The 12559-nt window shown below is 36.9% G+C and overlaps 2 protein-coding genes across 2 annotated transcripts; one reads left to right on the top strand and one right to left on the bottom strand.

Annotated features, from left to right (window-relative positions):
- Window positions 1-1705: 1705 nt before the first annotated feature.
- LOC145233677 (uncharacterized) lies at window positions 1706-3654 on the bottom strand. The gene is made up of 2 exons (XM_080098449.1): window positions 3479-3654; window positions 1706-3159 (listed from the first exon to the last, which is right to left on the bottom strand). Exons 1-2 carry the CDS (start codon window positions 3501-3503, stop codon window positions 2642-2644), a joined length of 543 nt encoding a protein of 180 aa, XP_079954575.1. The 5' UTR covers window positions 3504-3654; the 3' UTR covers window positions 1706-2641.
- A 2416-nt stretch (window positions 3655-6070) lies between these two features.
- On the top strand, window positions 6071-7466 carry LOC145233879 (uncharacterized). Its single transcript, XM_080098647.1, has 2 exons — window positions 6071-6997; window positions 7401-7466. The coding sequence occupies exons 1-2, from the start codon at window positions 6191-6193 to the stop codon at window positions 7413-7415; spliced, it is 822 nt and encodes a 273-aa protein (XP_079954773.1). The 5' UTR covers window positions 6071-6190; the 3' UTR covers window positions 7416-7466.
- Window positions 7467-12559: the final 5093 nt, after the last annotated feature.

Below are 12559 nucleotides of genomic sequence, written 5' to 3'. Positions count from 1 at the left end.
AATTACCAGAGGAAAAGTTTGTCTTGGCCATTTTTCGACAGAAAGTGCTCATACGGTCGCAATATTCCGACCCTTGTTGGCAGGGTTTGGAGGTACAGCAGTGACACATTACTTGAACTGCGTACAACAACGTGAGCAGAGAAGAAACCGTCGATAACAGTGAGAAGGCAAAAATACTGACCATTCCTGCAATACAGTTGCCAATGGTAACTACTAAGAAAAGAGCGAAACACTTTTTTTAACAATTGTACTTTTTCCCACGAAAAGAAATCAATTTTCACCAGTGCTAAAGTATCTATGCTCGAGTTAAGATGCATAGTCGTAAGTCAAGGTTGTTCGCCCAGCAAGATCAAATTAAACGCAAAGTAGGAAACGTTTTTGTTGTAATATATTACGAGTAATAACTTAGATCAAAACAACACTACTTTTGTATACGTTTACTAATACAACAGTAAGCGTTGAAGTGTAGAAATTTATGGTTCCAATCGGTAATAACGTGTTTTTTTTAACCTACAACGTATGTAGGGTTTTTCAGACAAGCACAGACATTTACGCAGCAGTTTGGTTTTTACTGACCTTCTCTGCTAGAGCCATCTTTTGTGTTGTTAATAAAGCTTACAAAGTATCCGATCTTAGCTTCAACCAAAGATGATTGTGTGATAAAATCTTCGTCATCATGCAAACTCTCCATGAAATCCAATGCATCTTCCCTAAAATAACAACAAATTTGTTTTTGTTTTCTCTCAGACTGTATGCTATTTATCTTTGTATTAGACTGAACAAATTTTTTGTCAGAAATCACAAATTAAAAAAATGTCAAGACAAGTACTTTAATAGTTACGTGCTTCGATATGTAGGCTACTTAAAATTCAGAGCTTGAATGAAAATGAAATAATGCTTTATCACACAGCAAACATCACTTGGACAACTTTCCCACGACCAAATCCGGAAGTATAAGTGCTATAAAGCACAGGGTAACTTGAACCGCGGCGAACGCTACCAGCACAATTTTTACCATTGTTGCAGGTTTTTCATCTCCTTTTTCTGTTGTTATATCTTTCTGGTTTTCAAAATCCCTACCCTCAGCTGAATCGGCCATAACGGACATTTAAATATTTTCAGGAGTTTTGACAGAAAAAACTTTGGTACGCTCGTTTGAAACAATGTTTTATCTCTAAAATGTAGAAAAACAGTTTCCTTAAAAAAATTAACATCACCACTTTAAAAGTTTTTAATTATTCTACATCAACTCATGCAAATTCTCAAACAAAAGTTTCTATCACAACAAAGTTTTGTAACCTTTACAAATAAGACTGCCGCTGAATTTAACTTAGGAACAAAAAGGCAAGACCTAATAAATCCGTTAAAAGTATCGTCAAGATGCTATAAATTTCAACGAGCGCCTAAGTTTATTTACTGACAGTGTGTTCAACTGCAAGATACAACTTAACGAGTTTTTTGGCAGTAAAGAGGGTCGTAAAAACACCGTACTTTTGTTTTATGTTTAGTATGTCAACATGGGATACGATTTATAGTGATGGTGAATCCTCATTAAAATTTCTTTTATGGGCGAGAAAAATGCGATTTTTTTATTTCCTCCATTTAAAAGTCTAGCTCAGGTCGGTTTACAAACGGACTATAATAATAAAGCTTTTTTCAAATAATATTCAAAACATCTTTAAATGGAAAACATTCACTTTTTACAGAAGCTTCTCAAAGAAATTTATTTCGACACTGTACATTTAAAACCATTAAGAACACTATAACTTAAGTAACACATAAATTCATAACTGGGATCAGCCCTGAAGCGTCTATGCAGACCAGCGATCACGGCACACTCATATGTAAATCACAGTAAGCCTGCTTACAGCCACCATAGCGAATCACCTGGTCAGCAAGCATTCACCACCATACGGCAGGGCGTAGGCTAGAAAAATCTAACATGCGGTGGGATTCGAACCAAAGAGTCTTTCCGAGACTCGCGCTCTACCAACTAAGCTTCCTTGAGAATCCACCGAAAGTTGAGTCACAAGCACCCTTGCCTGTCTCATATGCGGCACATGTCAGAATCCCCTATGGATTGCCAGATTGACCCAACGGTGCTTGTGATTTAACTTTTGGCGGATTTAACTAACCTTTTTTCACTCACAGCATTTGAGAACACACAACATTTGCTTTACCCCACAAAAGAATACTAATATTTTACAATTACTAATTTTGACGGTACCGTATTTTATTAATTTCTAGAGGTTAGTTTTAATTGTCTAGACTCTAGTGTTTCGTGGCATCCAAGTTGCTGAAAATATTTTTGCACAGCCGTATTGTGCCCCTAAATGTTTAACAAAATATAAATTTATCCAATTATTACCGCTTTGGGAAACCAACTTTCCCCCACCTATAGCACGTTTAAAGCCAGGCTTATGATTGCCAATCCAAAAGTAAGGTCAGATAGAACAATATTCGTCTATGTTAAAAATATAAAAATCACAAGAAAACACACGGTTTAAATGTAATTACTTTAAACATCATTAAAAAAAAACTGTAACGGCCGGTCATCTTAATTAAAACAAATTATGGTTAACACGTATTTGTGTTTTGACGATACAACAATTTTCGTCCAAACAAATTGCGATTTGAAAAACTATGCATTTGAACCGGTTTCAAAGTCTTCCTCATGATGGTTTCGCTGAACCTTTACATCCGCTTGTGTTTCGTTATCTTTTGGCTCAATTGAATCCTTGCTAGAGTTTGAAACGGAACCAGATCTTGATTTCTTTAATTTCTTTGTAGAATCACCTGAGAACGACGGGTTCATGGAGCCACGGCTGTACTCCACTCGAGTGCCATGAACCAATAAGCTATCTCTGTTATGGTTCTCAGGACTTGGATTGTCATTAATGTGGGCATCATCGTGTGTTCCTGGAGTGCCTGAGAAAGACTTTGGAGTACTTGAGGGAGATCCATGAGAACTCGTCTGATTTCCCTTCTCAAGATTATTTCCAGTTTTGTCTGCTTTTTTAACAAGGATTTTCAAACCTTGGATGAGGCAAGAAAATGCACCCGCAGTAATTTGCAAATAGAAGTTTGTGCCAAATCTTCCGCCTTCCAGATCAGAAATAGCGAAACTAGTCATACCGGCTACAGCCACGCTGGAAACTCCTACATGTAAGAAAAAAAGGTTTTATTTTCTGATTCCTGAGTACCAAAATGGTCTGTTAAACAAGAATACACTGAAAATTTTGTTAGAATTGTTTGAATTAGTTCGGCACAGTAAAGGATTAAAAGTTGGAAATTAATACCATACAAGTTTTGGGAGGGAAAGTTTGACCATGTGGTTAGCAGGTTGGACATTTAATCCCTGTAGTTTAGTGTGGCAAGCAAAGCTATTTACCCAGTTTGATTTAGATAAAACTTATGATATGTTTGAAATTGTACTTAGTAAGCAACAAAAGCTGCAAACGGAAAACAAACAAAGTACCCGAGGAAAAGTTTGATTTGGCCATTTTTCGACAGAAATCGCTAATGCTGTTACAGCAATCAGACACCTCCTGGCTACACTGGGAAGTGCAGCAGTGACATAGTACTTGAACTGCGTAGAGCAATGTGAAAAGAGACGAAACAGTCGATAAGAGTGAGAAGGCAAAAATACTGACCATGCCTGCAATATACAATTTGTTTTAGGTAGCGTTACGGAATACAGAAAAATACATTTTTACTTTCATCTCGAAAGCTCTTCAGAAGACATATTTTCACACCACAATGTTAGGTTGTTGACACAGCGAGTTTCAGTTAAAATGCAAGTACTAACTTATTTTATTTTTTGGTGTAACTCGAGTGATAATTATCATGTTATAATCATTACATGAAAATAAATGTCAGTCAAAATCAACCATAACAGCGTATTGCGATGTTTTATAAAACAAGTAAATTAACCTTCTCTGTTCGAGTCATTTTTCGTATTGTTAATCAAGCTTTCAAAGTATCCGATTTTAGCTTTAACTACAGATGATTGAGTGATGTCATCTCCGTTTTCGTGTAAACTTTCCATGAAATCCAACGCATCTTCCCTAAGTCAACAACCTTTTTATTCTCTCTCGTGTGGTGTTTACTTTTTTGATATTGGACAAAAACTCCCCAAAGAACACAAAATTGTAAATGGTTTTGGACAAAACCTATGCCCATTAACTACATTTATGTTTTCAAGTCAAGACAAGCATTTTTTTCATTACATGCTCTCATAAGTACTTGTTATAAAGCTTGTACAAAAGTAAATATTCCGTTACCACACAGCAAACATTACTTGGACATTTCACCAACAATCAATTCCGGAAGTATAAGGGCTATGAAGCACAGGGTAACTTGAACCGCGGCGGACACTACCAGCATAATTTTCACAAATTTTTCATATTTTTTCATTATTGTTTGGGGGATTTTATCTTTCTGAGTTTGTTGATCCATATCCTCAACTAAATTATTGAAGCTACAAACGATCTTAGATTTTTTTATCTAAGTTTTGACAAAAAAGCTTTGTTACACTCGCTTAAAATAATAATTTGTCTCTGAAACGTACAAAATAACAGTTTCTCCAAAGGAAAAAAATCAACATTTCTGCATAAAACGATAAAACTGCAAAAACTGAAAAGGAAGATCAAGACTGTTTTGTTAGTCTCGATCCAAACTGTCTATGCTTCTCTGTTGTTCCACATTTGATGCCCACGCAAATGATCAAATAACAATTCCTACCAAAATCAACTTAAACGCAAATTTGTAACCATTACAACCGGAACTGCTAGTGAAGGTAATTTGATGACAAAAGGCAAGGTCTCCGCAAGAAACACCTTAACGAGTTTTATAGTAGTAAAGGGGGTCGTAAAATCACTGAATCTTTATTTTACGTTTAGTATGTCAACATTGGATACGATTTACGGTGATGGTGACTCCTCATAAAATTTACGTTTATAGCCAAGAAAAATGCTATTGTTTTTGTACATCCATTTAAAAGTCAATCTTAGCTCGGTTAACAAACGGTTTATAATTAAAACAGTTTTTCACATAGTGGTTAAAACCTCTCTAAATGAAAAACTTTATAATTTAACTGAATTTAAGCAATACCGCTACACTTTTAACATATACTTTCTTACAGGAACTGCTCAAAGAAATTGATTTCTCCACTGTACTTTTGACACCAGTAAAAATTAAGACTGTACACACAGAAATGTCTCCGATAAAAGTCTGAGCTACAATTAACGAGAAAGACAAACCAAAAAAATAAACTCCCTCTAAGCTTGTTGTATTATTTTTGTTTTTAGTCAAGTTCAAAAAATAATCACAGTAATGGTTTACACAATATCTTTAGTATACTCAAATTTCGTTCGTGAAAGTCAACAATATTAATTTTTACAGACAGCTACACTTCAGTCAGAATATTGATCGTTTGACCAGTTTCAGGACTTTGTTTAGCAGAATGACTTTCCGCCTTTGGGTTTTCAATGCAAGCTTTGCCGAGATAGATAAAACCCGAAAACAGGCCACCAACAATTTTAAGATTGAAATTTGTACCCAGATTTCCTCCTTCCAAATCAGACACTGAAAATCCAGTGATAGCTGTAACAGCAAAACTAGAAACACTTTTACAACATCAAAATGTTAATTGATTTCTATTTTCCAACATAAATGCAGTTTCTTGTTTTTAGTATTCGAGACACATTACAAACAACAAGAATAATAAACCACATTTTGCATAACATTGTCTTCATGATCGCTCTAGTGTTTTCCGAGTAATGTAAAGATTGGTCATTGCTGGTTGATAAAATAAAACTTTCTTTGCCATTTTTGAATATAACTAGGAATTAAATAAGTCTTCATGATCCCCTTTATACTGTTTAAGTTGTTTATACAAATAGTTACTCATTATAGTACTGTCTCACAATTTTCTCAATCACACAACTGTTGTATGGAGTAGAGCAACGTACGAAATGAGTATTGTTGATAATCAGAAAGGAAAAAACACCATAAAAAAAATCGAAACCTCACAGCTGTTTTTGCAAACTGTGCACTTTAATAGCTGTGATGTATGTATTTACCGCTAGATGTCGTCCCTGAGTTATGACGTCACGTTTCGTATATAACCGTGTACCGCGTCTTAAACGTGGCAGTCAATACAGGTAACCGCTTAAAGGTGTGTGCGTTCATGACATGGTGTCAGAAGTGGTTTTATAAAATGGAAGGTTCGTTCTCACTGCCTGAAGCTATGCAATGGAGTGGCAATGTGTCACAAAACTGGGTTAAGTTTATCAGGGGATTTAGGCTTTATTTGACAGCTGTTGGTTATGACGGAAAGGCTGCAAAAGTTAAAACATCTATGTTGCTCCACGTGTTGGGAGAGCAAGGTCAAACCATCCACTCAACATTTAAATTTGAAGAAGGACAAGAAATGCACTTTGAAACTGTGGTCAATGCCTTCGAAAGCTACTGTTGTCCGAGGAAGAATATCACCAGCGAGCGATACAGGTTTTTTTCTAGAAATCAAAATGATGGTGAAAGAATAGATGTTTTTATAACCGATTTAAAAAAACTGTCTAAAAGCTGTGATTTCGGTGAACTTTGCGACTCATTAATCCGAGACAAAATTATTATTGGTATCAAGTGTGTTCAACTTCGTCAAAGTTTGTTGCGGGAAGAGGAACTAACGCTTGAAAAAGCTATTAAAATGTGCATAACAAACGAAACAGTAAGATCGCAAATGACAATGTTTCGATCAACAAATTCTAAAAGTTTTAGCTTGGATGCTGTTCAACGCGAACCACGTGGTAATCAATTACCAGCGCCTCGAGTTTGCAGATTCTGTGCCTTGCGACATGACGTCAGAGCGTGTCCTGCCTGGGGAAGGCGATGCTTGAAGTGTGGTGGAAGAAACCACTTCGCTCGATGTTGCAGTGCAGCTAATCACCCGCAAGCGCAACGCGCGGATACAATTCAGACGTACAACATGCAATCTGTAAGTACTACTAGTTCACCAAAAGATTGGCTTGTTGAAATTTTTGTGCTTTCATGTACACTTCGTTTTAAGATAGACACGGGAGCCCAAGTAAATATTTTGTCACGAAATGATTTTCAAAAACTTCAGGGACGTCCATATGTTTCTATTACTAATATTCGATTGATCTCATATACTGGCCACCATATTCCAGTTTGTGGGACAATTAGTTTAACACTTCAATACAGAGAGCAATCATTTACTCTACCATTTGTTGTTGTGGAGATTAATGCATTGCCTATTATAGGATTAAATGGAGCAGTAACTCTTGGCCTAATAAATAAGCTGGAACCGATTGTCAGTGACGAACAAAATTTGCTGTCCAGCTTTTCAGATTTATTTCAAGGGTTGGGTTGTGTTCCAGGTTGTCACCGAATAAAGACCGATAACAAAGTTTGTCCCGTAGTCCGTCCCAGCAGAAAAATTCCATTTGCACTCAAAAACAAACTACAACAGGAGCTACAAAGAATGGAAAGCATGCAAGTAATCAAAAGAATAGAAGAACCAACTAAGTGGGTGAACTCTCTTGTAATAGTAGAAAAGAAAAACGGAAAACTAAGAGTTTGCTTAGATCCGCGAGATTTAAATAAAGCAATTTTGCGTGAGCATTTCTGTCTTCCGACTAGAGAAGAAATTATTAGTCAATTTTCAAATGCTAAAGTATTTTCTAAACTCGACGCTTTGTCTGGGTTTTGGCAAGTAAAGTTGGATGAAGATAGTTCTAAGCTTTGTACGTTTAACACTCCGTTTGGACGGTATAGATTTTTGCGCATGCCGTTCGGCATTTGTTCTGCTCCAGAAGTGTTTCACAAGTTGGTGTACATGATGTTTGAACACATGAACGGCGTTGTAACGTCTATGGACGATATTGTGGTTTGGGGTTCAACTAAGCAGGAACATGACATGAGGCTTAAAAATGTGTTAACGGTTTTGCAACGCAATAATCTGAAACTCAATAAGGAAAAATGTGTGTTCGGTGTAGACAAGATTACTTTTCTTGGTGAAGTTGTAAGTGCTTCAGGTGTTCAACCTGATCCAAATAAAGTTCATGCAATAGAGCAACTAAAGCGTCCTCAGTCTAAGGTTGACTTGCTGAAATTTTTGGGAATGGTCACGTACCTAGGTCGTTTCATTTCCGACTTGTCTACTAAAACATCTTCTTTGCGTTTGTTATTGCATAAACGGAGCAACTGGGAGTGGACGGAAGCACACGAAATGGAATGGAGGAATTTAAAACGGCTGGTTAGAACTGCCCCAGTCCTTCGGTTTTTCGACCCCAAGAAATCGATCAAAATTTCGGCAGACGCATCTAAACATGGACTTGGAGCTGTAATTTTGCAACAGCATGACAACATGTGGCAGCCAGTGGCTTATGCGGCAAGAGCTTTAACAACCGCTGAAACAAGGTATGCACAAATTGAAAAGGAATTGCTTGCTATCACCTTTGCATGTGAAAGATTTTATCAGTATGTTTATGGTCAGAAATTTGTGGTAGAAACTGATCACAAACCTCTCATAGCGTTGTTTCTCAAGGAGTTAAATAACTGTCCGTTGCGCATTCAACGTCTAATGATCCGGTTGCAAAGATTTCATTTCACCGCAGAGTTTACTCCAGGTAAATTCATGCACACAGCTGATTTGTTATCAAGATGTGTGGAGAACAGTGTGTCCGTACAATCGCTTTCTTGTCATAGTGTATGTGAATATGTAGATCTAATTGTATCCGCTATTGCGTGTATGCCATTAGTTAAACAAAAGTTACAAAGTAAAACCATATGTGACGAACAGTTGCAAATTGTAATGCGTCTTGTAAATAATGGTTGGCCTTTACATAAGCGTGCTTGTCCTGCTTTAGCAAAACCCTTTTGGGATGTCAAAAATGAACTTTCTGTTGTTGACGGTATTTTGTTTCGTGGATCTCGAATAGTTGTTCCAATATCTATGCGCAGTTATTTTTTAGAACGTGTGCATGAAGGCCATTTGGGTGAAGTAAAATGCAAAGGACGAGCTCGGGAAAGTATATATTGGCCTGACTTATCCAACGACATATCTGGTTTGGTTTCTTCTTGTGCCATTTGTGCAAAATTCAGGTCACAGCAACAACGCCAACCGTTAGAACCTCACCAAGCTCCTTCTTATCCGTTTCAGAAAGTGGCAACTGACCTGTTCTATTGGAACCGAAAAATGTTTTTGGTAACAGTGGACTACTACTCCGGATATCCAGAAGTAACCCCGTTGACTACAACTTCTGCGGCGTCTGTTATAAGTGGTTTGAAAACTATTTTTTCCAGGTTTGGAATTCCCGAAACTGTTATTAGTGATAACGGTCCTCAGTTTTCTAGTGAGGAGTTTGCAAAATTAGCCGAGGAATGGGGCTTTGATCATTTAACCTCGAGTCCACATTATCCACGATCCAACGGACTGGCTGAGAGGAGTGTCCAGACAACGAAGCAACTACTTAAAAAAGCTCATGCCAGTGTACAGGATTTTAACAAAAGTTTGTTAATATTTAGGAGTGCTCCTCTCCTTTGCGGAAAATCACCTGCACAGCTTCTCATGGGTCGGCAAATCAGACACACGATGCCCCTGGATATCGAAACGTTAAAAAGTTCAACTTGCCGTCCGTTTGGAAAAGAAAGAAAACAACAAAAGAAGTATTATGACAGGGGAACAAGAAACATGCTGCAATTACAAGTGAACACTCCTGTAAAACTGTACAATACCCAAAACAAACTATGGGATCAACAAGGAACTATAGAAAAACAGTTATCTCATCGCTCTTATCTTGTAAAAACTAGTGATGGTGTATTATATCGGCGTAATCGTGTTCATTTACGTCCATTGAATGTTATTGTGAATCCTTACCCTTCGAGACTTCAGTTAAGTTCAATTTAAACGAAGGGAAGTTGTGATGTATGTATTTACCGCTAGATGTCGTCCCTGAGTTATGACGTCACGTTTCGTATATAACCGTGTACCGCGTCTTAAACGTGTAAAAGGTGTGTGCGTTCATGACAATAGCTTCCCAAAGATTTACTGTAATTCAACTTTCAGTTGGTTTTGGCACACTGGCGTACTCTGGTGGACTGTGTCTCCCTGATGTCTCTCTGTAATCGCATTCAATGACAAGCGGTGCATATCATATTTATTCCTTAACATGTTTAAAAAACAAGAAGGTAATTTGCTGGTTGACTTTGTTTCGCGTAGCAATTATTTATTTTTCGTTTTTGCTTTGGTATTGAGAAAGGCACAGTTTCCAAAAAAAAACTTTTGTACCCACTGGTGGAACTGATCGACTGCAGAAAATTAAATTACTACACGTTGTGACAAACTTTTTATACCGAATCCGCAACTGGTTCCCATAGCTTATTAAAAAAGAAAAAAAAGCAACTAACATTTTTTGTGTGTTATACGACGGCAATTGCTGCGACACCATCAACTAAAAATGTACAGTTGAAAAATTTTGACTCGGAAAGTGAATATTGGTTTTTACACTTTTACATGCAGGTTTGTAGTACAGATTTCGAAGATTAAATTTTGCAAAGAAGACTAAAATACACAAAACTCATTTTACAGTAGTTTGTAGTTGCTGGAAATGCCAGTGACATTATTTATTCCCGCACATATGTTAATTTATGTGTATTTTGTAGATATTACTCGCAATCACGATTAACTTATTGTACATTGTAAAATTTATAAAACTAACCTAACTATCTTACCGTTTTGTTTGAAATGGTTCACTTTGGTGCAACATAGTAGAAATGTATCTTAACAAATTGCGAGTAAGTAATAATAAATGACATACTTCAATGTATGACATATGAACTTGAGTTAATACAGAGCAAGTTTTATTACGATTAGAAATGGTGGTTAGTGAGCATGTCCCATACTTTGTGGCAAGTACATACAAATCGGCAAAGGAACTGATTGTTCACCCCCCTGTCCGAACGGCCTTGGATAAGACAACATAGGCAAACTTCTATTATGCATAGTGGGTTTTTGCGCGAAAGAGCTTTCTCTTGTTTCCTAGAACGTAAACATCTAAAAATGTCTGCTCTTTAACATTTCTGTTTTATAAGTTTAAAAGCATATAAGTGGCACCACAGAGCAGAGGGGACGACATTAAAACATTGTAGACCTCTATTTTAATACACTTGTATACAATCAGTTAAGTTGCTATATGTTTTAAGGGAATAGAAACGTCAATTAGGCTATGTATGGGCTAAGAAATCGCTGTCCTAGCAGTATAAATATTAGACATAAACCCCTTGTCGATTTAAGATAAATGTGTCGTTTACGTTTGGTGGCAGCAAAGCGCAAGAGTTACGAGCGCAGTTTAAACAGCAACAAGCTTGTAGTGACATAGGACAGAGACCAAATATTCCAGCGTTTACAATTAGACAACAGCACCGTCAGAGCTGTACAATTGCTAGTGTACGTGTTTGCGGCAGGCATACGTCCGTACTGGATGTCAGCCATATTGGCTGGAATTTCGCAAAGGAAATGTAGGAACTAATTTTTAAGTAGAATTTAGGAATTTATCTTTCTGCTTATTGGCAATGCAGTACATAATGGGTGTGCTGACTTACAAGTTAGCTATAATATCCCTTCCTAAAACATCGTTATACATTTTTTAGATTGTATTCAGTAACATTTGTAATAGTTTTATTTGTAATATTATAGACTTACAGAGAAATGTAGCATCAATTTTTTATTTAGTGCAGAAATTTGAGGAATCATTATTAAAGGCCTACGAAAGTACTGAAACTAGGAAAGCTAGTTTAGGAATTTGGTGTGATCTATAAAACATTGCCGACAAATTTTATTTGGTAGTTTCATGTGAAAAGAGGCCATTACATACAGTTTTGTAACAAGTAACATAGTGTGTCTTTTGTGTGACAGACAAAATGACAACGCAGCGGTTTGTTGTACATGCTTAAAATGGGACCCTTGCACTTTATAGCTAAAATGCGGCAGACCAGAGAAGATCTTTTGGCCTCAAAATGTGACATCCTCGAATAGTCTTACCGAGTCTGTTGGTATCGCATGGCAGCGCGATCTTTGAGACGCCTTTGTTCAGCTAAAACAACTCTCTCTACCTTTTGTCGCGAGAAAATGTGGTACGACCAACCGACGTGCTCCTTTTCAATTCCTGTATAAAAGCAGAACAAAAGCAGTAGAAATGTCCAGTTTCAAAAATGACTTTAAATGTTTTTATAACCAAATGTGCCAAGCATAGCATTGACTTAAAAGTGGGATGAATTTTTTCTTCATGCAAGCACAACCTAAATCACATTACTGATTGCGTTTTGGACGAGTAACATTACTGCCTACCGTAAAACTATGTTAAAGATTTGCGCATACTATAGTGAGATTTGATTGTTGTTTACAAACGATACCTCAGCCTGGTCCAGCATTAATCCTTTAGGGCAGTGGTTCTCAAACTTTTTTGACCGCGACCCAAATCTGAGTTTTATGAACACCTCACGACCCAAACCTCAAAAAAAGTATTTTTCTGATATG

Source organism: Phallusia mammillata, chromosome 6 (genome assembly GCF_965637545.1).
Source record: "Phallusia mammillata chromosome 6, kaPhaMamm4.hap1.1, whole genome shotgun sequence".
NCBI lineage: Eukaryota > Metazoa > Chordata > Ascidiacea > Phlebobranchia > Ascidiidae > Phallusia > Phallusia mammillata.
This window is presented reverse-complemented; position numbering and strand designations above follow the sequence as displayed.